The 26,052-nt window shown below is 48.3% G+C and overlaps 1 protein-coding gene across 1 annotated transcript in view; it reads left to right on the forward strand.

The window, feature by feature from the left end:
* The window catches only part of KCNH2 (potassium voltage-gated channel subfamily H member 2), a 1,978,218-nt gene that overhangs the window by 986,537 nt on the left and 965,629 nt on the right, over positions 1 to 26,052 (forward strand). The window contains exon 4 of the mRNA XM_086940929.1: positions 16,613 to 17,047. Within this exon, the coding sequence (XP_086797055.1) occupies positions 16,613 to 17,047 (435 nt within the window). The remainder of the gene's footprint in view (positions 1 to 16,612; positions 17,048 to 26,052) is intronic.

Here is a 26,052-nt window from a genome sequence, read left to right on the forward strand (position 1 = left end):
ACTTATACCACTTTTTTGATATATGGTCTGAGTGGCCACCCGCCCTCATCCATAAACGTGCAACTTTATATGTGTAACAGTGCTTTTGATTTAACGCTTGTGCCCCTTTCCTCATAAAGAGTACTGGGGAGTAATTTAGTAATAAATACATATATTTTTATAATATATACTTGTGTGGTGTCCTTTCATTTGATTACAGGATTGTATGTGGTAAAACAAGCTCGCTTAATACGACCTCTTAAGTTAAGCCTTTAAGGCTGCTTAGTCCATGCTACCACTAGGATAGCTTGTCTACAAGGTTGACTTACAACCTGACATCTTTGGGGTTTGCTTGGACTGATAACCAGTGGTTCCAGAATTGGAAACACTACCTATCAGGCCAACTTCTCACATTGGTGTGCAGCGGTGCGGATTTGAGCTTGCTGTTTGTTTTACCATTGCAATCTTTATCAAATTGAAAGATCACATCAAGTACCTCTAGGTACATATAAATCAAAAGCTTAGCATATTAAGTTCTACTGAACTTAGTAGTTGTAGATTAAAGGGATTAGCACACCCTGACTACAACTCACTAGCAAGGTACAGTAGGAAACCACTTAGTGTAGGTAAGTGCACCACTTACACCTCACTAGCAGTCATGTCTGATACAGGTAGAGCTTCAGGCTCTGCTCCTGTAATAGTTGATCCTATAGGGACAACATCCAGATATGACAACCTTAGCCACAAAGACCTGAGTGCCTTGTGCACAGCCAGGGGGCTAAAAAAGGGCAGAGGCCCTACCATTCCTTCCCTAATAGCTCTCCTAGAAAAGGATGACCTAGATAAGGCGATTCAGACTCCCTTAGAAACAGAGGAAGGGATAAACTCCCCTGAGAATGAGGATCTTCAAGAAGGAGTAGAGGAGGAAGAGGAAGACCCAGAGGAAGGCTCTGATGTAGAAGAGCCTGAAGATCAGGATCAGGTGGGAAACCAGGTACAGGTTGCCAGGCTTAACCAGGCCAACTTGGACCTACATGGGAATGGAGGGGGCCAGCACCACTCCAGATCTCATAACCAAATTCTCCCAGGTAATAGAAGGGAGAGATCTCTGTCAAGGGACTCTCACCTTTCTAGTGCCTCAAGAGAATCTCAAAGAGGAATGACTTCCTCCCAGAGAATAGAGCATAGGGCCAGAATGAGGGCTGTCCAACTCCAAATAGAAAGGGAAGAGGTAGCCTTGGCTCAAGCTAAACTTGCTTTAGCAAGAGAGAAAAAATTGTGTGGCTTAGATGCCACTGGTGGCAGCAAAGTTCCTAAAGAAAAAGACAGGGCCTATGACAATAGAAACCTGACAAAAATTGTGCCCCCCTACAAGGAAGGGGATGATATCCACAAATGGATGACTGCTCTTGAGAGGGCCTGCATGGTACAGCAGGTCCCTGAGGATCAGTGGGCAGCAATTTTATGGTACTCCTTTTCTGAGAAAGGGAGGGACAGGCTCCTCACTGTTAGACCTGAGGATGCCAAAAACTACTCTGTTCTGAAGAGTGCTCTTATTGAAGGGTTTGGCCTAACCACTGAGCAATACAGGTTGTTGTTCAGAGACACCCAAAAAGCACAGACTCAGGACTGGACTGATTTTGTAGATTGTGCCACTAAGGCTCTGGAGGGTTGGCTGCAGGGAAGTAAAGTTTCAGACTATACAGGATTGTACAATCTTATGATGAGAGAACAGATCCTTAATAACTGTCAGAACCAGCTGTTGCATCAATACCTTGTTGACTCTGATTTGACCTCTCCCCAAGAATTGGGAAAGAAGGCAGACAAATGGGTCAGAACAAGGATTAAGCAGAAAAACCAGAACCAAGGTGACCAGAAGAAAACAGACCAGAAGGGTGGGAATCAGAAAGATAAAGAAAAGGACCAGAAGTCTTCAGGCCCCCAAACTAGCAATAAGGAGGGGGGTTCCCAAAATGGAAACAAGAAAAAGAAGAACGATGGCCCAAAGAAACCTTGGTGTAATACCTGCAAATCAGTTTCACACTGGGGCAGTGAATGCACTAAGAAAAATCCAGTCCCCACCACTGCAGCTCCTAAAGCAACTGCACCCCCTAGTACAGTCAGCAGTGGTGGTACACAGCCAAAGGGTTTAGTAGGGTTGACCCTGGGTACTGAGGTGGAATCTGGCCTAGTCAGAATCCCCACACAGGCAGTTCTCCTATATGATGTGGACATATCTTTGCCCACTGCAGTAAGCCCCAGTAACCTGGGCAAATATAGGCAGACTCCCTTAATCAATGAGAAACTGGCTCAGGCCTACAGGGACACTTGTGCCAGTGTCACAATGGTGGCACCTGGCTTTGTGGACCCTGGACAAATTGTACTAGGTGAAAGTTACCTAGTGACCAATGCAAGCAACTCCACTACTTCCCATAGTGTGGCTGTTGTGAACTTCTCCTGGGGAGGGGTAGATGGCCTAAAGAAAGTTGTTGTGAGTGCAGACCTCCCAGTAGACTGTCTGTTAGGCAATGATCTTGAAAGCTCAGTTTGGTCAGAAGTGGAGTACAGGACTCATGCAGAAATGCTAGGGATTTCAGCTCATGTCCTTGCAGTGACAAGGTCTCAGGCTAAGAAGTGCCTTCCTGAACCAGTGGTGGATCTTGAAACAATAGACCAACCACAACCCAAGAGAAGGAGCAAGAGGGTTAAGGCTGTGCCTTCCCACTTGCCCCAGGTTGAGGATCAGGTTTCACAGGAAACTGATTCTGCAGTCCAAGAGGAGACTGTCTCTGAGGAGCTTGAACCTGATCAGGTTGAGTTTCTGGGGACAGGGGGACCCTCAAGGGCAGACCTGGGGCAGGCCCAATTAGATTGCCCTTCACTTGAACCCCTCAGACAGCAAGCTGCTGCTGAGGCTGCAGGGAATGCTCAAGGTACCCATAAAGTGTATTGGGATGAAGGACTCCTTTATTCAGAGGCTAGAGACCCCAAGCCTGGCACAACCAGGAGGTTGGTTATACCTTTGAAGTTTAGGGGCTTCCTTCTTACCTTGGCCCATGATATTCCCCTTGCAGGACACTTAGGCCAGAATAAGACTTGGGACAGGCTTGTTCCACACTTTCACTGGCCTCACATGTCAGAAAATGTCAAGGAGTTTTGTCGCTCCTGTGTCACTTGCCAAGCCAGTGGTAAGTCAGGTGGCACAACAAAGGCCCCCCTGATACCACTACCTGTGGTGGGGGTACCCTTTGAAAGAGTTGGAATAGACATTGTGGGTCCCATGGATCCTCAAACAGCCTCTGGGCACAGATTTATACTGGTGGTAGTGGATCATGCCACCAGGTACCCAGAAGCAATTCCCCTGAGGACCACCACAGCTCCTGTGGTGGCAAAAGCCCTCATTGCAGTTTTCTCAAGAGTGGGCTTTCCAAAGGAGGTTCTTTCAGACAGAGGTACCAACTTCATGTCTGGATACTTAAAAGCAATGTGGAAAGAGTGTGGAGTAAACTATAAGTTTACCACACCCTACCATCCACAGTGCAATGGGCTTGTGGAAAGGTTCAACAAGACCCTAAAGGGAATGATAAAAGGTTTACCAGAGAAGCTTAGGCGGAAATGGGACATCCTTTTACCCTGCTTGCTCTTTGCTTACAGAGAGGTCCCACAGAAGGGGGTTGGCTACAGCCCTTTTGAACTTTTGTTTGGCCACCCTGTAAGAGGTCCATTGAGTTTGGTGAAGGAAGGATGGGAGTTACCTCTCAAAAAGCCTAAACTAGACATTGTGGATTATGTACTTGGTCTCCGCTCCAGGATGGCTGAATACATGGAGAGAGCATCCAAAAACCTTGAGGCAAGTCAGGAATTACAGAAAGCCTGGCATGACCAAAAGGCTGTTCTGGTTGAGTACCAGCCAGGGCAGAAGGTGTGGGTGTTGGACCCAGTGGGGCCAGCAGCTCTCCAGGACCAATGGACTGGACCCTACCCTATCATTGAAAAGAAGGGAGAAGTCACCTACCTGGTTGACTTTGGCACCCCTAGGAGCCCCCACAGGGTGCTCCATGTCAATCGTTTGAAAGCATTTGTTGACAGGGAGGACATGAGTCTCCTCATGGCCACAGATGGGGAACAGGAGGAAGAGAGTGACCCTCTCCCAGACCTGCTTTCCCAGAACCCTGATGATGGTTCAGTTGATGGAGTAGCCTTGGCAGGCAGCCTCACTGAGCAGCAACAGGTGGACTGCAGACAGGTGTTGCAGGCCCACAGACACTTGTTTTCACTCACACCCAGTCAGACTAGCTGGTGCACCCATGAGGTGGATACTGGTGACAATCTGCCTGTGAAGAATAAAATCTACAGGCAACCTGACCATGTCAGGGATTGTATAAAGGCTGAGGTGCAAAAGATGTTGGAGCTTGGAGTGATTGAGCCATCAGAGAGCCCATGGGCTAGCCCAGTGGTCCTTGTGCCAAAACCTCATACCAAAGATGGAAAGAGAGAAATGAGGTTTTGTGTGGACTACAGAGGTCTCAATGCTGTCACTAGGACAGATGCTCATCCCATTCCAAGAGCAGATGAGCTCATTGATAAATTGGCTTCTGCCAAGTTTCTGAGCACATTTGATTTGACAGCTGGCTACTGGCAAATCAGACTAGCTGAGGAGTCAAAAGCCAAAACAGCATTCTCTACCCCTAGTGGGCATTATCAGTTTGTGGTAATGCCCTTTGGTTTGAAGAATGCACCTGCCACTTTCCAAAGGTTGGTGAACCAAGTCCTTGCTGGGCTGGATGACTTTTGTGCAGCATATCTAGATGATATTGCTGTCTTTAGCTCCACCTGGGAGGATCACCTGATCCACCTGAAGAAGGTTCTGGAGGCCCTGCAAAAGGCAGGCCTGACTATCAAGGCTACTAAGTGCCAGATAGGGCAGAGCAAGGTTGTGTACTTGGGCCACCTAGTAGGTGGGGGTCAAGTTCAACCACTGGAGAGCAAGATCCAGACCATACAGGACTGGACTCCTCCAACTACCCAGACACAAGTCAGAGCCTTCTTGGGCCTGACTGGGTATTACAGAAAATTTGTAAAGAACTATGGGTCCATTGTGACACCATTGAATGACTTGACATCCAAGAAGATGCCCAAAAAGGTTCAGTGGACAGTTAGCTGTCAAAAGGCATTTGATGACCTGAAGAAGGCCATGTGCTCTGCACCTATCCTGAAGAGTCCTGACTACTCCAAACAGTTCATTGTACAGACAGATGCTTCTGAGTTGGGGGTGGGAGCTGTGCTTTCACAACTTAATCAAGATGGTCAAGACCAGCCCATTGCTTTTATTAGCAGAAGGCTGACCCCCAGGGAGAAACGTTGGTCAGCTATTGAGAGGGAGGCCTTTGCTGTGGTTTGGGCCCTGAAGAAGTTGAGGCCATACTTGTTTGGTACTCACTTCCTAATTCAGACAGACCATAAGCCCCTCTTGTGGCTAAATCAGATGAAGGGTGAAAATCCCAAACTGCTCAGGTGGTCCATTTCCCTACAGGGGATGGACTTTACAGTGGAGCACCGCCCAGGGACTGACCATGGTAATGCAGATGGTCTCTCCAGGTACTTCCACTTAGAACATGAAGACTTATCTGGTCAAGGTTAAGTTTAATGTCCCTGCGTTTGGGGGGGGGTTATGTAGGAGAGTAGGGTCTGCTATCCTATGGTCACCCCGATTTTTGCTTTTTGCTTCACTGGTTTTCGACTTACTGAGGCTGTGGGCCTGCTAATCCGACCCCCAGCCTGCTGTTCTCTCTCTAAATTTATAATACATGTGCTATAGGTACATACCACAATTGGAAATGGACTCCTTGTCAGCCCCTGTACCATGCACTATAGGTGCCCAGGGCATAGGTGCCACCAAGGCCTACCAGGGGCTGAAGCATAGCTTTTGCCACCCCTGGCTGGTTCTTAAATTGACACAACTGGCTGAACACTCAGCTGGGGCAAGTGGGTGTAATCACCCCTTGCTTAGATATAGTATACCTATATCTAAACCTATATCTGGACACATATATAGCCTGTAAGCCACTCCTATGGAAGGCCTCATCAATCCTGGAGGCAGAGTGCGTGGTTTTATGTGAGATGGTGCTCTGGCATGAGCTGAAGCCTGTCTGCAGCTGTCGGGAACAACTCCCTAAGCTGATCCGGGATAATGTCATACCATATACTCTTAAGCGCATTATAATCCTCGCAGTTATATAGCAACTTTGGTTTGGCTTTATCAAAACATGTCGTGTAAGGTGTCATACGAATTGGAATACTATCCCCTCGCCAGTTCTGGCGACGGGGATAGCATTCCACCCTTCTAGAGGGAGAAGACATGTTACTTTACTGAAACGCGGTTGATTTAAAATGAGCCTCAGATCCACAAAATGGATGCCCCTGCCACAGACACGGGTCTGACCTCCTGCTGCTGACCGAAACCCGGCAGAGGAGGCCTGGACAAAGAGTTTCCTGTCACAGGGCGGTGTCAAACCACCCCAGACAGGAGATAGTGGATTGGAGTAGGGAGGTTTCAATGAAACCAGACACTGCCTGGGGAGCACAAGGCTGCCCCTGGCAGGATCCGGCCAAACCGGTTCTGGGGCCTCCCAGCCCCTGTCCCAGCGCGGCCAGGATCAAAGGAGAGGGGTGTAACCACCCCCTTCCTGGGTCCCACCCATAGGAGGGGACCTAGCAGGATGTCCAACCCCCTAGATTCGAATAAGAGGGGGAGCAGTCCCAACGGACCTCAGATCATCCTGAAGAAACATAAGAAACGAAATCTGGACCCTTCGACTTTCTACACGACGTGAGAAGACTGAAGAATCTCCCTTGTGGTCAAGGAGTGACCACCCTGTGCAAACAGGCACCATCCAGCCCTCGACCCTTGCTTTGTTGCAGTTCCCGCCGGAACTCGAGCGACAGAGATCGACGAGATCAAGCTTGCCTGCCTTCTACCTGCCCGATCCACAGTCCCTGCAGAGCTGAGACCCGTGGAGGCGACCGGAAGCGTGGGGCACGCCATCTTGAAAAGGCCACGAGACGCTGACCGTGCGGCCCACGAGTGACCCTCGAAGCTGTACACCGGGGTTTGAGAAGCCCCAGCCCCGAGCTCCACTTGCACCAAAGCTCACCCCTCCACACTCGACGAGTGCTGCGTGGGGCCCTTCTGCTTGTGTGCGCTCGACGCGTTGGCCCGGTCACTTGCCAGCTGGCTTGTGGCCCCTGTGCCGACGAACTTCGAAATACGACTTGCTTTTCTGGTTGCTCCAGATCTGCACCAGCTCCTGTGAAAAGGAGCACCCACTCTGACCCTCCTGGTTCGAGTGATAAGCAATCTCCCGGTTCCGCGTGGATTGCTTTTGCCAAGTGCTGTTTGCTACAATCTTCAAGCCGACGGTGCTGACGGCGAGAGCCTACGTGGGACAGATCGTGACCTGCTCCTGGACGTCGCAGATGCCCCAGAGCCCACGTGACAGCGGAGAGAAGCCTATCGACAACCGCCTGATTGCGCCCGACATTGCCTGGTTCCGTCCTGGTTCCACCCTGGTCACTGCTGAGTGACCCAGACTCTGTCCCCTCTGCTTTCAGGTACTTTTCTACATCGATCCACCCTTGGATCGCACCGGACACTTCTGCTTCACAGCGTCTGCAGCTGCAACAGCTCCAAGCACCCAGAACCTGCGTGACAGAACCCGACGCCACTTCGACCCTGTGCACCCACGGCCTGTGGGTGAGGTAACTTTGCAACGCCGGTGTCTTTACACTGGTACACACCTCTAGGGTCTGTGTCTAAAGTTTTGTGTTCCTAGGTTCAGCGGAAGTATCTTTTTATTCACTTTAATTGACTTTTACGCACCATTGACAGTGCATTGGTGCGCGCTGCACTTTCCGTGCTGCATCCGTCTCCTGTGGGCTACTCCCGACTTCTTCATTGCTTGTCCTGACTGCTCCCAGCGAATCTCTAGGCCCTAGGCCTAACCATTGTTCGTAAAGTGTTACTTATACCACTTTTTTGATATATGGTCTGAGTGGCCACCCGCCCTCATCCATAAACGTGCAACTTTATATGTGTAACAGTGCTTTTGATTTAACGCTTGTGCCCCTTTCCTCATAAAGAGTACTGGGGAGTAATTTAGTAATAAATACATATATTTTTATAATATATACTTGTGTGGTGTCCTTTCATTTGATTACAGGATTGTATGTGGTAAAACAAGCTCGCTTAATACGACCTCTTAAGTTAAGCCTTTAAGGCTGCTTAGTCCATGCTACCACTAGGATAGCTTGTCTACAAGGTTGACTTACAACCTGACATCTTTGGGGTTTGCTTGGACTGATAACCAGTGGTTCCAGAATTGGAAACACTACCTATCAGGCCAACTTCTCACAACCGGGAAGCCAACACTCTGCTCAGCAGCCACACTGCAGAGGACTTGAAACTGATAGCGTTTGCTAACCGTATCCGAGCCCACCAGGTGGATGAACTGCTAGAACGGTTTCCTGAGCTATTCAAAGGCTTAGGGTGCATAAAGTGCGACCCCATCAAACTTCACATTGATAAGTCCGTCACCCGCACAGCCCTGCGCCACCGCCGGATACCTTTCCACCTCCGTCCGCTGGTGGAGAAAGAATTGGAAAAACTTGAGAACCTCGGCATCATCGAAAAGGTGACGGGACCCACCCGTGGGTTTCGCCCATGGTCATCGTCGAGAAGCCCAAGCAGCCAGGCGAAATTCGTCTATGTATCGATATGCGTTTGCCCAACACCGCCATCCGGAGGGAAAGACACCTAACGCCCACGATGGACGACATAGTGGCTGACGTAAACGGATCGAGATGGTTCTCGAAAATCGACCTCAATGCTGGATATCATCAATTACCCCTTGCAGAGGAGAGCCGTTTTATCACCACATTCAGTACGCATCTTGGCCTCCGGCGCTACAAATGCCTCAATTTTGGGATATCCTTGCGGGCTGAGGTGTTCCAAAATACCATCAGAGAACTCCTGTCTGGATTGCCGGGGGTACTCAATGTCAGTGACAACATTTTAATCCATTCTGCCACCGCGTCCGAACAACGCAAACACCTTAGAGACGTCCTGAAGAGGCTGAGCACGTATGGGGCAACACTCCACAAAGACAAATGCCAATTCTTCCAATCATCGATTGAATTCTTTGGGTATGTCTTTAACCAGGAAGGAATTCAGATCGACCCAAGGAAGTCCAAGTCCATCAAGGAGGCCCCAGCACCTAAATCACCGACGGAGGTGAGAAGCTTCCTCGGGATGGCCACATACTGTGGCCGGTTCATACCAGGCCTAGCACCCGCAGTGAACCCCTACGAGCGCTAACTAAAACGGACGCCAAGTGGCAGTGGGGACTGAAAGAAAATGAAGCCTTCCAAGGAATTAAAGACGCTCTCCTGGAGAATGCAACATTATCCTACTTCGACCCTGCCAAACGGACTGAGGTGATTGTGGATGCCAGCCCGGTGGGTCTGGGAGCAGTCCTGACCCAAGAACACGAGCCCGGCCAATGGACAGCCCTAGCGTTTGCCAGTAAGGCGTTGACCCCAACCGAGACCCGAGAGGCTCTGGCAATCAAGTGGGCCTGCAGTCATTTTCACCTATACCTACAAGGCCACTCGTTCGTCATGGTCACAGACCACCAGCCATTAGTACCTCTCTTCAAAGGAACTGCCCCACATCCACCACCACGCATTGAAAGATGGGTAATTCAGCTTCAGTCGTACGGAATGGAGGTAGTCTATCGACCAGGGGACAAAAATCCTGCTGATTACCTGTCGCGTCATCCGATACCACAAGAGCCAGCGTCCGCAGATGACGACTGCGAGGAGTACGCGCAATGGGTAGCTATCACCTCATGTCCTCAGTGCATGACAATTGCTGAAATCAAGGAAGCAGCCGCGGAGGACAACATCTACATGAGGTCACTGCAAGCTGTACAGGAAGGGTCCTGGGCCAACTATCTACACCCCCCTCACACCTGGACCACAGCAGACAAAGAGGCCCTCACGAAGATCTGGCATGTTCGACATGAACTCAGCGCCACGGACGAAGGCGTGCTGTTAAGGGGATCATGTCTGGTGATACCACAGAGCCTCAGGTACCGAGCCACGCAACTTGCTCATGGTGGCCATCAGGGTGCTACAAAGATGAAGACACGCATGCGGGAGAAGGTGTGGTTCCCTGAACTGGAAGCCATGGTGGAAGACTATGTGAAGAACTGCATGTCTTGCAAGCTCACGAGTGACCCCGAGAGGCCGGCACCTGTAATCACGGAAGAAGCATGCACGACCCCCTGGGCCAAGGTCAGCCTAGACTTCGGGAGTTTCCCGGGAGAAGGACACACTTTTGTGGCGATCGACTCGTACTCAAAGTACCCACTAGTTGAAAGAGTCAACTCCACGGCTTTCACACGCGTAGGGCCAGCGCTAGAGAAGATGTTCTCAATGTTCGGGTACCCTGAAGAAATTCGGAGCGACAACGGACCCCCATTCCAGGGAGCGGAGTTCGCCACATTCCTAAAGACCAGGGGCATCATGCACCGACGCATCACACCTCAGTGGCCACAAGCCAAGGGGGAAGCAGAAAGATTTATGCGGACTCTCAACAAGATGTTCAGGATTGCAGTGGTAGAGCAAGCCAATCCTGAACAGAGGCTGCATGACTTCCTACGGGAGTATAGAGGAACCCCTCACTGCACCACCCAGAGGAGCCCTTGGACCCTCATGTTCCAGGCCAACGCAGAGACCTCCTTCCCTTTGCACCGGGGCCAGTGACGAACCTGAACCACATGGAAGATACCCAAGAACGAAGACGACAAAACAATCAGAGAGCGAGCCGCCGCGGGAGAGCCATCCCAAGGAGGCTGTGCCAGGGAGCTCAAGTAGTCATACGAAATAGACGCCCTGGAGGAAAATTCCAGACCCCCTACGAACCAGGCCAATGGACCGTAACAGCTACGAAAGGTACCATGGTGACGGCCAGAAAGGAAGGAGAGGAAGTATCGAGGAACACATCTTGGTTTAAGGTGATATCCCCAGGGCCGAGATCCAATCCCGAAACCACAGATGGCAACAGTGGATCTCCGATAGCCACGACACACGAGGAGGACAATCCCTTGGCAGGAACCAGCGAAGCGATACCTGGATCAGAGTGTGGTTCACCAGCTACGTCAACCCCTAGAAGGGACACACCCCGCATCATGGAACCGGGCAGAGGTAACCTCCCACGGTATAACCTGCGCCCCAATCCACCCCCAAGCCAGAAGTTGAAGGATTACGCCTGTCAGCTGAGACCCTGAAGCCACCACCAAGGGACATGCAAGTACAGAGCGTCATGTTTGGAACTTTATGTATCTTTGTGCCAAATGATTGGACACTGTTGAAAATTTGCATAGTTGGATAAGGATGTAATGCTGTTAGCGCTCTAGACGATGCACGCACACGCACCCCTACATCCGCAGGCCAGGCGTGGCCTGCGTGGCCAAATAAAAGGGGGACGTGGGCTCGTGCACGTCACTTCCGACAGTCACGGTGGCTGGCGTTTCATTTGTTGGTGCTGCGCGTCTCACCCCTGCGCAAGCGACCCTAGCAGTTAAGGCCTAGCTGCGGCCTTATAATCACCAACAGTACACTCACTATTAAAGTAAAAAAAAAAAAGACTTTGTGGTACTTGAGAACCTGGAAATGGGTTATAAGGGAGGGGAGCCAACAGTGATATGCTGCATAAAAAAAGCGAACATGGGTAATTTAAGATTAATTAAAGCAGAACAACATTACTTTAAATGTTTTGGTTAATTAGAGCCAAATGCACTTTACTTCCTGCCCAGAACTTCTCGCCTCTAACTTAATGCGCCGAGCAAACTATTGCAGCGCCAACGGTCTCAAACAGTGGATTCACGATAAATAAGATGATGAGGACAGCTATGTTAGAGAAGCGGGAGGGGGAAGTGCAGCACACCATTGTCTGATAAGAATGCAAATGTCGTGTGCGCCCTCGGAAGCCTCTGATTAGTTAGGGGGGCGGAGCAGGGAGTGTGTAACTGCCTGCAGCCTAAATTACAAAGCTGCCGACTTTACCCTGGGGAACAGGGTTGTAGTCTTGGTGTGGGCTGCTTTAAAAACATGTGAATGTTAAAAAATAAATGTAAACTTAGTCACAGGGCACTCCCAGACTGCATCGAAATCGGGCAGGAGGCGGAGAGTGGGCCAGAGGGGAGAAGGCAGTCTGAACACATGAAATGAGAAAAGAATGCGCAGCGCCGGCCGGTGAGCATACACAGCGACTGAGCTAGTCATCTACAGGGACACATTGAGGATGCAGTCGCCATGCACACAGGAGTCGAGAGCGATGCAGATAATTAGCAAAGAGTTCTCCAAAGAACAATTACGCTGTATAAGCGTAATGAGACTGTAGTTAGGCAGTGCTGCTTCCAGAATAAATAGAAGTTAGTATTGCATCAACAGCCAATTAAAAGGCAGCTAAGGAGAGCAATTCCACAGATAAACCAATGGCATGGGGCAGCATAATTTTCCTGTCAATGGGCGGAGTTTCACACAACATACTAATTACTAGAGGTCTCGGAGAGACAGCTTGCGCTGTCTATGCGAGACCTAAAAAGGAAATGTTAACATATAATCGCATTGGATGTATGACGTTACCACGCATACTTTTACATTGCATACCATTACAACAATATTTTTACAACGCAGGATCCTTTACAACGCATGCCTTTACAACGCATGTCATTACATAGCAGAGGCTATTACAACGCATGCCATTATAACGTAAGTATAGGTAAGTATATCTTTTTTTTTATAAATTGTAATTAATTTAATTTAATTAATATAATTTTAAAAATGTAATTTAATTAATTTAATTTATTAAAGTCGTTTTTAAAAAACTGAACACTTAAAATACCCCTGTACCCCATAAACCAAACCTAGCCCTGAACCCTAAAAATACCCATGTACCCCATTACCCAAACCTAGCCCTGAACCCTAAAAATACCCCTGTACCCCATAAACCAAACCTAGCCCTGAACCCTAAAAATACCCCTGTACCCCATAACCCAAACCTAGCCCTGAAACCTAAAAATACCCCTGTACCCCATTACCCAAACCTAGCCCTGAACCCTAAAAATACCCCTGTACCCCATAACCCAAACCTAGCCCTGAACCCTAAAAATACCCCTGTACCCCATAACCCAAACCTAGCCCTGAACCCTAAAAATACCCCTGTACCCCATAACCCAAACCTAGCCCTGAACCCTAAAAATTCCCCTGTACCCCATTACCCAAACCTAGCCCTGAACGCTAAAAATACCCCTGTACCCCATAACCCAAACCTAGCCCTGAACCCTAAAAATACCCCCGTACCCCATAACCCAAACCTAGCCCTGAACCCTAAAAATACCCCTGTACCCCATAACCCAAACCTAGCCCTGAACCCTAAAAATACCCTATACTCATACTTATTTTTTAAAATTACTTAAATTAATATATTTAATTTATTTAATAAAAATACATAAATTAATATATTTATTTATTTTTAATATTAATTAAATTAATTAAATAATGTTAAAAAATGTAAAAATAAAATTATATACTTACCTATACTTACGTTGTAATGGCATGCGTTGTAATAGCATCTGCTATGTAATGTTATGCGTTGTAAAGGCATGCGTTGTAATGGATCCTGCGTTGTAAAAGTAGCGTTGTAATGGTAGTGCGTTGTAAAAGTTGCGTGGTAACGGTTGTATACCAATCGCATTTCTCTTTCATTTTGTGTAATGAGTTAACCTACTTTGTTTATATAAACACATTTCTCAAGTGTTTTGGTATGTGCTGCAACAAATATAGAAGTTGTTAAGTATCATCAGGTCTTGTCCTTAGCACCGCCCCTAGCCTCGCGTCCTCACTAAACCTCTAGCTCATTTTAATGAGTACCTGCACTTATTTTTTCACATTTAAAGCCCCGGGTATTACACCCCTTGCAAACTCCACGGCGCCGTGTCCTCTGGTCGCCTGTTAGCAGCCCGTCTCTCCAAGCACCTCAGTCTCAGGCGACATTCCAAATGACGTCTGCTTCTCTCGCGCTCCTTCCGGTGCTACTCATTCCCTCTGCCTCGTCATCAGAGCAGCAGGGCAGGCGGTCCTAAGCCACCATGCAATAATCCTTTCTGGAAGGGATTCTCCACGCCACTTCACGTCCGTCCCAGCAGCCTTCAGGAGCCTGATCTCTTAGTGAGGATTACTCGAGCGGCCCTGTCAGCCTTGGTGTAAACAGAACTTCTGCCTGTCAGCTGCTCTGTATCTCGTCGCTGTAGCCGGCGACAGGCTCGCTAAAGGCGTTAAGCACACAAGGGTCGTGATGATCCCTGCTGTACCACGCACGCTGAGACATTTAATTACCCACTTATTCCAGCTGCTCGCACTGCTCAGCAGAATGAGTTTCACGTGTCCTCCCAGTGCTAACTTTTCACTGTTCACCAGTGCATGCCCTTTACACTGCCTACCAGTGTTAGCAGCGAGCTCCACATGTTCACTATTTGCGCAAACACTTTACACTGTCCAAGAAGTTCGTACACTTGCTTCCCAATCACAATTGCTTATATTGCCCATAAGGACTACTTCTTATGATGTCCACGAATGCCGCCTTCTTACCCTGCCTACCCATGCCAACTTCCCACAGTGCTTATTCTTGTGGGCAGTGTTGTACCACGGTTAGGTTTGGGCCCTGGAGCAAACAAAACAGTGGGCTCTTTTTTTCTCTATTTGTGTAGTAAAAGACAGCCATAATTGGGGTGCAAAGGGGTCTCACTTTCTCGGGACATGCACCAGAGCACCTGCTGTTCTATTGATAGCTACAACACTGGTTGTGAGCTTTTTGTAATCCACATCAGTTCTAATTTGTTCAGATTAATTACATTGCTAGCTTCTTGTAGAAAAAGGCAAATCCGCCAATTAATTTGGTCTCACCTTAAGAGTGTACAGTGTAGATTTCGCCCACACCACCCGGAGGATCATAGTTTACCCATATCAAGGGATTAGTACTTGCTCTATGTTTGGCGCATTCAAGTAATCGCAGTGATTAATTTGAGCTGGTGGTTTCTGGTAGTCAGTCCCTGCACTAAATTGTAGACCTTGGCGTGAAATTACGCTCCGCTCATGGAGTTTGTTGAGTTTTCCGCGCAGTGTGCAGAGTTCCAAAAAACACTGCTCTGAGTAGCGGGGCAGAGTTTTTTCTCGCTCACCAAAGTTGGAGAGCGCGAGCAAGGAAAATCTTACTCCAGACCACCTCCTGGTGAGATTTCTCTATGCGTGCGGCCACAGATGGCTCCTTCGGCTTGTGTTAAGAAACCTTCCATTCGCGTTTTGGAAGCTGCTGCTCGAGTAGAACATCTACTCAAGCATCAGAAACAAGCAGCAATAGTCATGGTGCCATTCGCACTGATTTTCCAGCGTGGGACAAACACCTGGCGCTAAAAATCAGTGCGAATGGTGTAGCCTAATGCACTCTGCTGCTCGCGGAACTCGGTGTAGCGATGCACGGTTTTTAGGCCACTTCGTGCCACTTATTAAAGCCTGCCACCTGTTGCCACTGTTGGTCTAATTTAAGAGATGAGCACAACAACAGTTATTTATTATTAGCATTAAATATGATTAATACCTGCTGCCAAAGCTGTTCTTATAGCTTTGCTGAACTGGGATAGTCAAAATTGTCACAACTGTAGGAGCATGATGGCTGGCAGTTGTGCTGTTACTGTAGTTGGCAGCTCTGACAGTGGCAATGGGCAGTACTGAGAGTGGCAATGGGCAGTACAGGAGGAAGTGAACTCCTGATGAGGTCCGATTTTTTTTTTTTACAAATTGAGTACGCAGTAACAAGTTTTAGATTTTACCTTCTGCGCTAGATGACACCACACTCATCAAAGTATTGTTATGTCCTTATGCTACTCCTTCTCTTTAAGACGCAAAATGCATATACAATGCTGTGTTGCAGGGTGTGGTGCTGTGAGCAAAGCTTTTTAAAGACGGGGTGTCACTCGTGCTTCTTTGATCTCATGACTTATTTTTTCCTAAAAAATGTTTTAGTTTTCTATGTGGATTTTATAGTCAGTAGTTATGCACAATGATAAATGTAGGCATATACATTTTTGGTCTTTGAAGGTTAAGCTGATGTTGGTGTCCCTGAAAGAAAAATTGTGTGGCCATCACATCTTTGTGATGGTGAATTGTATGGCGGTTTTTGCTGTATTTGAAAATTAAGTACACCCGCCTAGTTTGGTGTTTGTGAAGGTCTGCATTTACTTACTTTGTACACTTGAATTTTGCATACCAAGAGGCCATTGACCCAATTGGAAATACTGCGGAAATTCAGGGGCTGTAGTTGTATTCATTATTTAGATGCTGTCCTGCTTCTTCTATGAAGATGAGGGAGTTAGGCCCCAAACTCCAATTGTTTTAAGTAGGAAATATGTTTTGTGCCTATGGTGCCTTCTGGGACTAGTGTGACCTAGACCACGGAAGGCTCTTTTGTTACCCTGTAAGATGCCCTATCGCTGACTCTCCTTTTCGCCCTCAGGTCGTGGGAAGTCCTTCAAGCTGAAACTGCCGGCCCTGCTGGCCCTCACAGCCAGCAAGCAGTCCTTGCCACAGGAGGACCCCGAGGCGGTGGTAGTGGACTTCTCAAAGCAAAGCAGTGAGTCCTTGGCCATGGAGGAGATGACTCCACGGGACAGCTGCCTAGGGTCCCAGCCCGAAGACCAGAAGGCGCTGCTGAACCTCGAGGAGGAGGCTTCGGATGAGGCTGAGCAGGCCGTCGACCCCGTGATTCACTCCTCCCCTCGGCACGACAAGGACCGGTTGAACCTGGATATGTCCTTCTCCAATTGCAGCCTCACTCGCAGCAGGTCTCGAGAGAGCTGCTACAGCGTCAGGAGAGCCTCGTCTGTGGATGATATTGAGGCCATGAAGTGCGACTTGGACAAAAAGATCCGCAATTGGCAATCCAGTACAGGTAAGAGGCATAGCTGCAACTGTTTCAGATTGCTTATGTGTGACATTTTCATAATTTCAGTGTACTATGAGTCACATTTCAACAACTATGAGTAACACTTTCACACAAGTAAAATTAAGTAACGAAGAGGAGGGAAATGTATCAATACCAGAAGTTACACCAATTTGAGCCACAAGAAACTCTAATTATTATCTTTAAACTGCTGCAAAGCACCAGAAATAGAAGGGCAGTAACCGGACACAGACCGTGTGACTGCAATCCTCAGTAACAGACAGCAGGAAGGCACTACTGCAGCTGCTCAGAAATGCCAAGCCTTTTGTGTGTTAAATGAAAAGGATGCCACCTTCGTTTGGGCAACACCCACATACCTCTGTGGTGGAAGTTTGAGCTCTCCCAAATGTGCTTCTGGTGTGTCTGCCCGCAGCCTTATAAATTCACCATATGGCCCAAGACACTGTGCCTGCAAAGGTGCCACCCCTACCTTAGATTCAGAGGGTCGGAATCATGGCCGTACTAGCTTGGTACCTACAGCTGTTTTGACCATGGCAAGGGGCTAGATACACTGTGAGGAGGTTTAGTATTGCAGGCATGGGAACCATGAGCCTGCAGTGGACTCTGAGAGGCAGGTTTAGGCCGTGACCCACTGCAGCGCCCATTTCCTTAGTCCGAGGCTGTCCTCTGTGAGTCTACTGCTGTCCAGTGAGTGTTCCTCCTGACTCTCTCTCTCATGCAGGACAACCCACCAAAGAAGACCTGGTCATTGGCCATAACGCCTCTGCATATTTCTGACATCCAAAGACCCTCACACTGGCTATTGCTTCATACCCTCACCCCATAGTTGAACCATTAGTATGTATTTTATGTGATGAACCATCTTTCTGGCATCCTGCCCCCTCAGACATCCCAAAGACTCTGCCCGCTGAACCCCACATTGGAGCAGCACCAACAAAGGCAGGAGTTAGGGCTTTCAGAAGCAACACCGTTTAAGTTAGGGGTGACTATAAGACACCGTTACCTCTTTCTTTCTTTGCGTTGTTTTCCTGTGCGGCCGCTGCAAACGCCAGTCACTGCTCAGTGACGTAAGGCTCAACTGTACTTGAATTTGGTGCGGTGCCAATCACATTAGATTTTTGACTGCACGCGGCAGCCTGGGCCGGTGCGAGAAGCAGGGGGAGGCAGCCCTGCGAGTGCCATGATTAAAGTGCCACCCGCTTGCTCCTATAACAATCTCCCTGCCTTCGGCAGCAGGACCTGACATCTCCCCCCTGTGGCGCCAGACATGTTAAGGTAAATAAACTTAATCTGATTGGTCCCGCCCCGGCTGTGATGATGGTAGCCATTGAACCTGACAATGAAGTCAGGCTGTCTGAGAGTGACGCCACTGTAAATAATCTGATACAATGTAGCAGTGAGCTGCCTGCCAGCAGCAGCCTTAGCTCAGCTGCAAGCACCAAACCAGCAGGAGCAGCGCGCGCAAGGCATGGGCGGTGTGCTGCCAGCTAGACTGCACTGAGAACTACAAACAGGCAGTCAGAGATCTCACTGAACAAGTACTGCAGGCAAAGACTGCACTTAGAACTACAAACAGGCAGTCAGAGATCTCACCGAACAAGTACAGCAGGCAGAGACTGTACAGAGTACAACAAACAGGCATCCAGAAATCTCACCGAATAAGTACAGCAGGCAGAGACCCCACAGAGAACTACAAACAGGCAAGCAGAGATCTCACTGAACAAGTACCGCAGGTAGAGACCGCACAGAGTACAACAAACAGGCAGCCAGAGATCTCACTGAACAAGTACAGCAGGCGGAGATCGCACATAGTACAACAAACAGGCATCCAAAAATCTCACTGAACAAGTACAGCAGGCAGAGATTGCACCGAGTACAACAAACAGGCAGCCAGAGATCTCACCGAATAAGTACAGCAGGCAGTGATCACACAGAGTATAACAAACAGGCATCCAGAAATCTCACTGAACAAGTACAGCAGGCACAGACCTCACCGGGTACTACAAACAGACAGCCAGAGATCTCACTTAACACGTACAGCAGACAGAGAATGCACTGAGAACTACAAACAGGCAGCCAGAAATCTCACCGAACAAGTACAGCAGACAGAGACCACACAGAGTACAACAAACAGGCAGCCAGAAATCTCACTGAACAAGTGCAGAAGGCAGAGACCCCACAGAGAACTACAAACAGGCAGCCAAAGATCTCACTGAACAAGTACAGCAGGCAGAGACCCCACAGAGAACTACAAACAGGCAGCCAGAGATCTCACTGAACAAGTACAGCAGGCAGAGACCGCACCGAGAACTACAAACAGGCAGCCAGAAATCTCACCGAACAAGTACAGCAGACAGAGACCACACAGAGTACAACAAACAGGCAGCCAGAGATCTCACTGAACAAGTACAGCAGGCAGAGACCCCACAGAGAACTACAAATAGGCAGCCAGAGATCTCACTGAACAAGTACAGCAGGCAGAGACCGCACCGAGAACTACAAACAGGCAGCCAGAGATCTCACTGAACAAGTACAGCAGGCAGAGACCGCACCGAGAACTACAAACAGGCAGCCAGAGATCTCACTGAACAAGTACCGCAGGCAGAGACTGCACTGAGAACTACAAACAGGCAGCCAGAGATCTCACTGAACAAGTACAGCAGGCAGAGATCGCACCGAGTCCAACAAACAGGCAGCCAGAGATCTCACTGAACAAGTACCGCAGGCATAGACCGCACCAAGTCGTACGAACAGGCAGCCACAGATCTCACTAAACAAGTACAACAGACAGAGACCGCACAGAGTACAACAAACAAGCAGCCAGAGATCTCACTGAACAAGTAAAGCTGACAATAGACTCACCTGCAGATAAGGACTGCAGGCAGCTGCCTCACACCTATCAAGTAAAGCAAGTGGAAACCAGAGGCAGAACTAGAGCAGATGGTAACCTCAGTACAAACAAAGTAGGCACTCACTAAACATACAGCCAACAGAACAAGCAGTGCGCTCATGCAGAGCAGGACCCTGGAAATAAAGGTGGACAAAGACCGCTGATCGAGCCGACATGTCACAGGGAACACATCGAAGGGGCTCATATCTGAAGTACATCACATACACAGGCATACATATTGCATATAAAGACAAACACCAAAATCATGGTTATGGAAAAATAGAGAATATATAGGCCGAACACATGCACACACAACAAAGACCAATGTATCACGGCACACCGTTGTCACCTATGTGGAACAGGTTATATTGTGTAGTCCATTGGAAAAACAAGTTTTGATATGCTAAAAACATTTGCCTTGTTTGATCAATTAGTAAGAAACTTTCCAAAAGAAAATTTTAATCCAATTTGTTCAACTAGGGGCTGATTCGTCACATGCTCGAGTAGCTATAGGAGGGGGGCACTATTTCATTCTCCTTATATTCTCAGCTGGTATATCGCAAAAATGGAAGATCAGAATGTCAATCCATTTCACATAAACACGGGCTCCAAGGAATTCGGTGCCCTTTTCCAAATGTAGCAATTGTACTGTTGACCCGTTACTCTTGCTTCATATGTCTTGGTTTATATTAAGTGAAATTCACCATTGGCAGGTGTGTTTATTCCCCTGTGCCCTTTACCTTTGCCCTCCTCCTTTTCCAGATTTTGTTTCTGGGAGTCCATTTCACACCCAGATATTAGGATGTTTTGGACACTTGTGAGCAAGGACAACTTCGAGAGGTCACCCCCTCTGGCTAATAACATTGCCGCAAATGTGTGGCAAGATCATTTTGGTGCCCTGTACTCCATCTTTTGCAGCCAAGATAGGGTTCCGATGCTGCCTGACTTACACTTACCATCAAATGGCCTCTCGTTCACCAGAGAGGAAATCCTGGCCTCTCTGGAAGCAATTGTACCTGCTAAAGCCCCGGGCCCGAATGGCATTCCGGAGACCTTTTTCACTCGGACAGGGAGAACCGGGCAGCCTATATAAGGACCCCATCTAAGCACATATCTGGTGGGGGAGGATTTCAGAATAATAGAAAGGGGCTGAAGGGATTACTATTTTCAAAAAGCATGATTGGACCAAGCCCTCCAACTATTGGCCAATTAGGTTGATCGATTGTGTTCAAAAGGTCTTCAGCAGCTCGCGTTTAGCAAAGGTCCAGGACTGGGTGGAAGAGAATCATATCTTCTCTCCTATCCAAGCGGGTTTTTGTCGGACAACCGGCACAATTGATCAGGTTTTTTGCTTCCTCATGCTGCACTGGAAGGTGGATTTGCTGGACAAGGAAGCCTATACATCGCATTCATTGATTTAAAGTCAGTGTTTGACCTTTTCCCCAGGGACAAATTAAGGGGGGGGGCTTGGGGATATGGGGATATCCTGGTACTTCTAATTAGACTTCACAAAGAGAATTTTGCCAGGGTAAGATAGGGTAGTCAGGGACAGGTCACAGATCCCATTAAAATGCCACAGGGTTTGACAGGGTTGTGTCCTGACTCAAACCTTGTTCTCACTTTACATCAACCAAGTGGCCGAGTTTTTATCAACCTTCTATGCAGACGCCCCCTCCTTAGCAAACCAAAAAATCACCCACTCATATTTGCCGACAACACTCTCCTTGTTTCAAAGACCCCTATGGGCTTACAGAAATTATTAAATCAATGTAAGCTCTTCTGCGACAGGAGCGGCTTGGAAATAAACACCACTAAAACCAAGCTAATGCTACTGAACCCCGATAAGTCCTTTAAAGGACATCTGTTCCTAGAGAACACCCCTTTAGAGAGAGGGGGCTCTTTTGTTCACCGGGAATCAAACTATCGAAAGGTATGGCCTGGAAGACCACCTCAACAAGGCTCACCTCAAACTCTTACAGGTAACCGGGGCTCTGAGGAAGGAACACTGACTCTCCTACACTAAGCCAATAGCACCGGTGCTGAAATTATATAGCTGCAAGGCTGTGAGCAGTGCCCTTTAGGAGCCAGAGCTGTGGAGCATGGTAATAACAAGTGACCTCACAGCTACGGAGAATAAGTTCCTTAGAAATCTGGTATCTCTCCAGCAAAACACTCCTCTCTATCCATTAAAGCTTGACATGGGTATCAAGCCTGTTAGTGACCTGGCAAAGCTTCTCCCCCTGCCATTTTAGCAGAGATTGGTCACCACCTCTGAATTGATACCCTATGCCGTAGCATTAAATGAGCTCTGCGTTCTAGACACTATGAATACAATAGGCTGGATCAAACACATTAAAAGCCTCATATCCAGCATTGGCCTTTCAGGACACAATATTGCCTGCCCACCAACCCATACCAGAAATCAGATCAAACTGCTATACTGGGATTGGGTCGAGCAAAATGCATACTCCATTAGTAATCATTGCAGACTGACTGAAGAATTTAGTAGCTTCAAATCTGCCGATCCCTAGAAAGCTACCTCGATATTATCAAGGTATCGGCAGACAGGAAGCTCTGCGTTCAATTTAGGCATGGTAGTCTGCCAATTAATGCATTTACAAACTACTGGCTGACTAACAAAGCCCAGCCAAAGGGCTGCCCTTATTGCCCATGCCCGCACGAATCCATCGGTCATGTTATTTTTGTTTTCACAGCTTCTGTAAAATAAAGGGGCAAATGGTTAACCCCAGTCTGTAGATGACTTGGGACCTCGAGATTTTAGAGTGGTCCTGTGCATATTGAAATCAGACACAAGACCTTTATTCGTGTGCGCAGTTGTGAAATTTTGGGGCCTTTGCTGGGCAATCAGAAGAAGGGCACCCCTAATCCCGTTATCCTCCACCAAGAGCCAGAGATGTGAGAATCTGCCCCAGCATGATCAATTGCCTCAATGATCTATAATTTCAAATTGTAAACAGTCTTTTTACCCTGGACATCATCAATTTTTTTTCCAATTCCTGTTTTATTGTGAATACTGGTGTCTTTTTAAATATGTTTTATCGTGTTGTGTAATGTTTATGAATGTAAATCTAGGGTCCGACGACTGTACACGTTTTTAACAGAACACATTTGCACTTTATACAGGGACCTTGTTGCTCTGCACAATAACCTTCACTTGACTGAGGGCTGAAAGCTTCGAATCACATGCTAATCCGTGTGCCTAGGCATTCTTTGCTTGCTGCTACGGGTGCAAGTATACAGCCTCTCAGATAAAAGACCCGAACAGGCTCCTGGAGCAACACTGCGCGCACTCAATCTCAATCCAGAACTCCCAAAATAGATGCCCTCAGTGTCAGTTCGAGATCCCCTCACCCTCGGTCCCCCCTCCCTGCCGCAAGACAACATCGAAACTTCTTCTGCTCAACTGCAGACCCCTACCCAAACACTCTAGCAAAATCTCTATCCTCTTAATTGACGAGGCCCCTGAAGTTCTATTCTTGACAGAAACCTGTTAACCCCTTCCATGCTCATGACGAGCTCAGCTCGTCATGAGGCACGGTTGAGCTGTGCTTATGACGAGCTGAGCTCGTCATGAATCATGGACTATTGGAGCTTCCAGCACAGGAGGGGAAAACCCTTAGCAGCCAAGGTGTTAATGATAGCTCTGACATCATCCAAACCTTACCTCTAGGATATCTAATCCAGAGAGTGGACAGAGGGGTCGGAAAGGGTGGGGGATTTGCCATCATATTAAAGGACCATCTAACCTGCCGCTTGCTGGGCAGCCCGCTATCAGATTGTGAGAACACACACTTTGTGATTGATTTTACCCCCTCCCTCACACTCCCTGGAATCCTTATCTATCGTCCGCCCGGAGCAGCAGGACAATTCGCAAAAACACTGTTGGAAACAGCAGGGACCCTCGTGAGTCTCGCGCCCAATTTGACCCTTTTGGGGATTTTAACCTACATTTTAATGACCCTTCATCTGCACCGGCCATCGAACTAGCCCAGGACCTAGCAATATACTGACTTCTTCAAAAGGTTTCTCTCCCCACCCACGAAAACGGCCATCTCCTGGACCCCATTTTGTCCAACTTAGAAAATCTAGTAGGCAATAATCCCATCCCCCTTCCATGGTCAGACCATTTCTTAATACCCCTTCTTTGGACACCCCCCCAAAAAACCCCTCACCCCCCCACCGCGCACACTAATCAGACCCTGGTCCAAACTTTCCACAGAGAGATGGACAACGAACAAAATAAATCACAACCTAGCCCCGCAACGGACCCTGTGATCAACAACAATACCTTTCATGACTGGATCGAGGGGTCCCTCAGCCTGGTGCTCCCAAAAGTCTCAACCCATAAGAAAACAGGCCCCACACACTCCCAATGGTACACCCCCAAACTCTGCACTTTAATGCAACAGTGCAAGAAAACAGAGAGAAGATGTAGGAGAGACTTTTCCCCCACAAAAAAGCTAGATCATAGGGTATCCATACGCCATTATAAAAATGAAATTAGAGCGGCCCAGGCCTCCTTCTACGAAGGAAAAATCTTAGCAGCCAGTAACTCCCCCAGAGAAATGTTCCATATTGCCACTAAACTTATGAAGAATCCTGGTCTCTTGGCCCCCCTGACACCACTCGTCACCATTGCAACGAATTGGCCAACTTTTTCTCCACTAAAATCCAGAACATCCTCAAACACTTGCCTCAAGAAAACTCGGACACAAACACTTCAAGCATAGACATTTCTGTCGGGTCACAAATGGGCAGACCGAAATTGAGGATTTTCCCACCTCTCATGCAGGAATCTTTCCTCTCCTCTCTGTCATCATTAAAAAGTGGCTCACCCTCAGATCCCGCCCCCCGATCATCCTTGCTTTGGTCGGACCTACTATTGCACCTATGGCAACTCAACTAATCAATACCTCCTTCGACACTGGTATGGTTCCCCCTGATTGGAAAAGGGCAATGGTCCGCGCCCTACTAAAAAAACCTAACTTAGATCTCACGGATCTAGGCAACTACCGACCCATTTCACTCCTGCTGGGCATAGGTAAAATAGCAGAAAAACATGCCAACCGGGCACTTTCGGCCTTCCTCGAAAGTAGTGGAGCCCTTCATCCCTCTCAAACGGGCTTCCGCCCCGGCCAGGGGACAGAAATCGCCATTCTATCAGTAATGGAGGAAACCAGGAAAATCCTGGACGCAGGAGGTACAGCTGCAATCATCCTCCTGGACCTAAGCGCGGCTTTCGACACGGTTAACCACGGTGTCTGATCCACCGCCTTAGGGGGGCAGGAGTGTTTGGAACAGCGTTAACATGGCTACAATCCTTCTTAGAAGGAAGATATTTTCAGGTCTTCCAAAACAACCTCACTTCACGAACCATGCCATTAGGGTGCAGAGTCCCACAGGGCTCCTCGCTTAGTCCCACCCTCTTTGACGCATATATGGCTCCACTAGGGATATAGTAGCCCCATTTGGAATACATGTGGTTACCTATGCAGACGACACCCAATTGGTCGTAGAGCTGAGCCACCCCTGCCAACAAGCTAAGGGCCTCCAAACTTGCCTGGAGGGGGTAGTAAAGTGGATGAGTCTCTCCCACCTGAAACTCAATGGGGAGAAGACAGAACTCATGATCCTGGTTGACCAATCAAGCCTCTGTATAAATACCCTCTGGCCATTCTCGATGGGTTCATTGCCCTCCCCCAAACAGAAATAAAAGTCTAGGAATATGGCTAGACCAGAACCTCTCTTTTAAAACCCAGGCAAGAAAGACAGCTGCCTCGTGCTACTGCGTTCTCAGAATTATTCGTAAGGTCCTCCCTCTCTTACCCCCTCTCGCTAAAAGATTAGTCACCCAGGCCCTCATTTTGTCCAGATTGATCGATGGCAATGCCCTTTACCTAAGGGCCCCTAAGGAGGTCATCTCAAAACTACAGGTCATACAGAACTGTGCTGCAAGGTTGCTTACTGATACCACCACTCGTTGCTCAGCAAGACCGGCACTGCACTCGCTCCACTAGCTCCCTGTGCAGCAGAGAGTAAATTTCAATGCACTCTGCATAGCACACAAGTCCATCAACGATCA

Source organism: Lissotriton vulgaris, chromosome 10, assembly GCF_964263255.1.
Source record: "Lissotriton vulgaris chromosome 10, aLisVul1.2, whole genome shotgun sequence".
NCBI classification, from domain to species: domain Eukaryota; kingdom Metazoa; phylum Chordata; class Amphibia; order Caudata; family Salamandridae; genus Lissotriton; species Lissotriton vulgaris.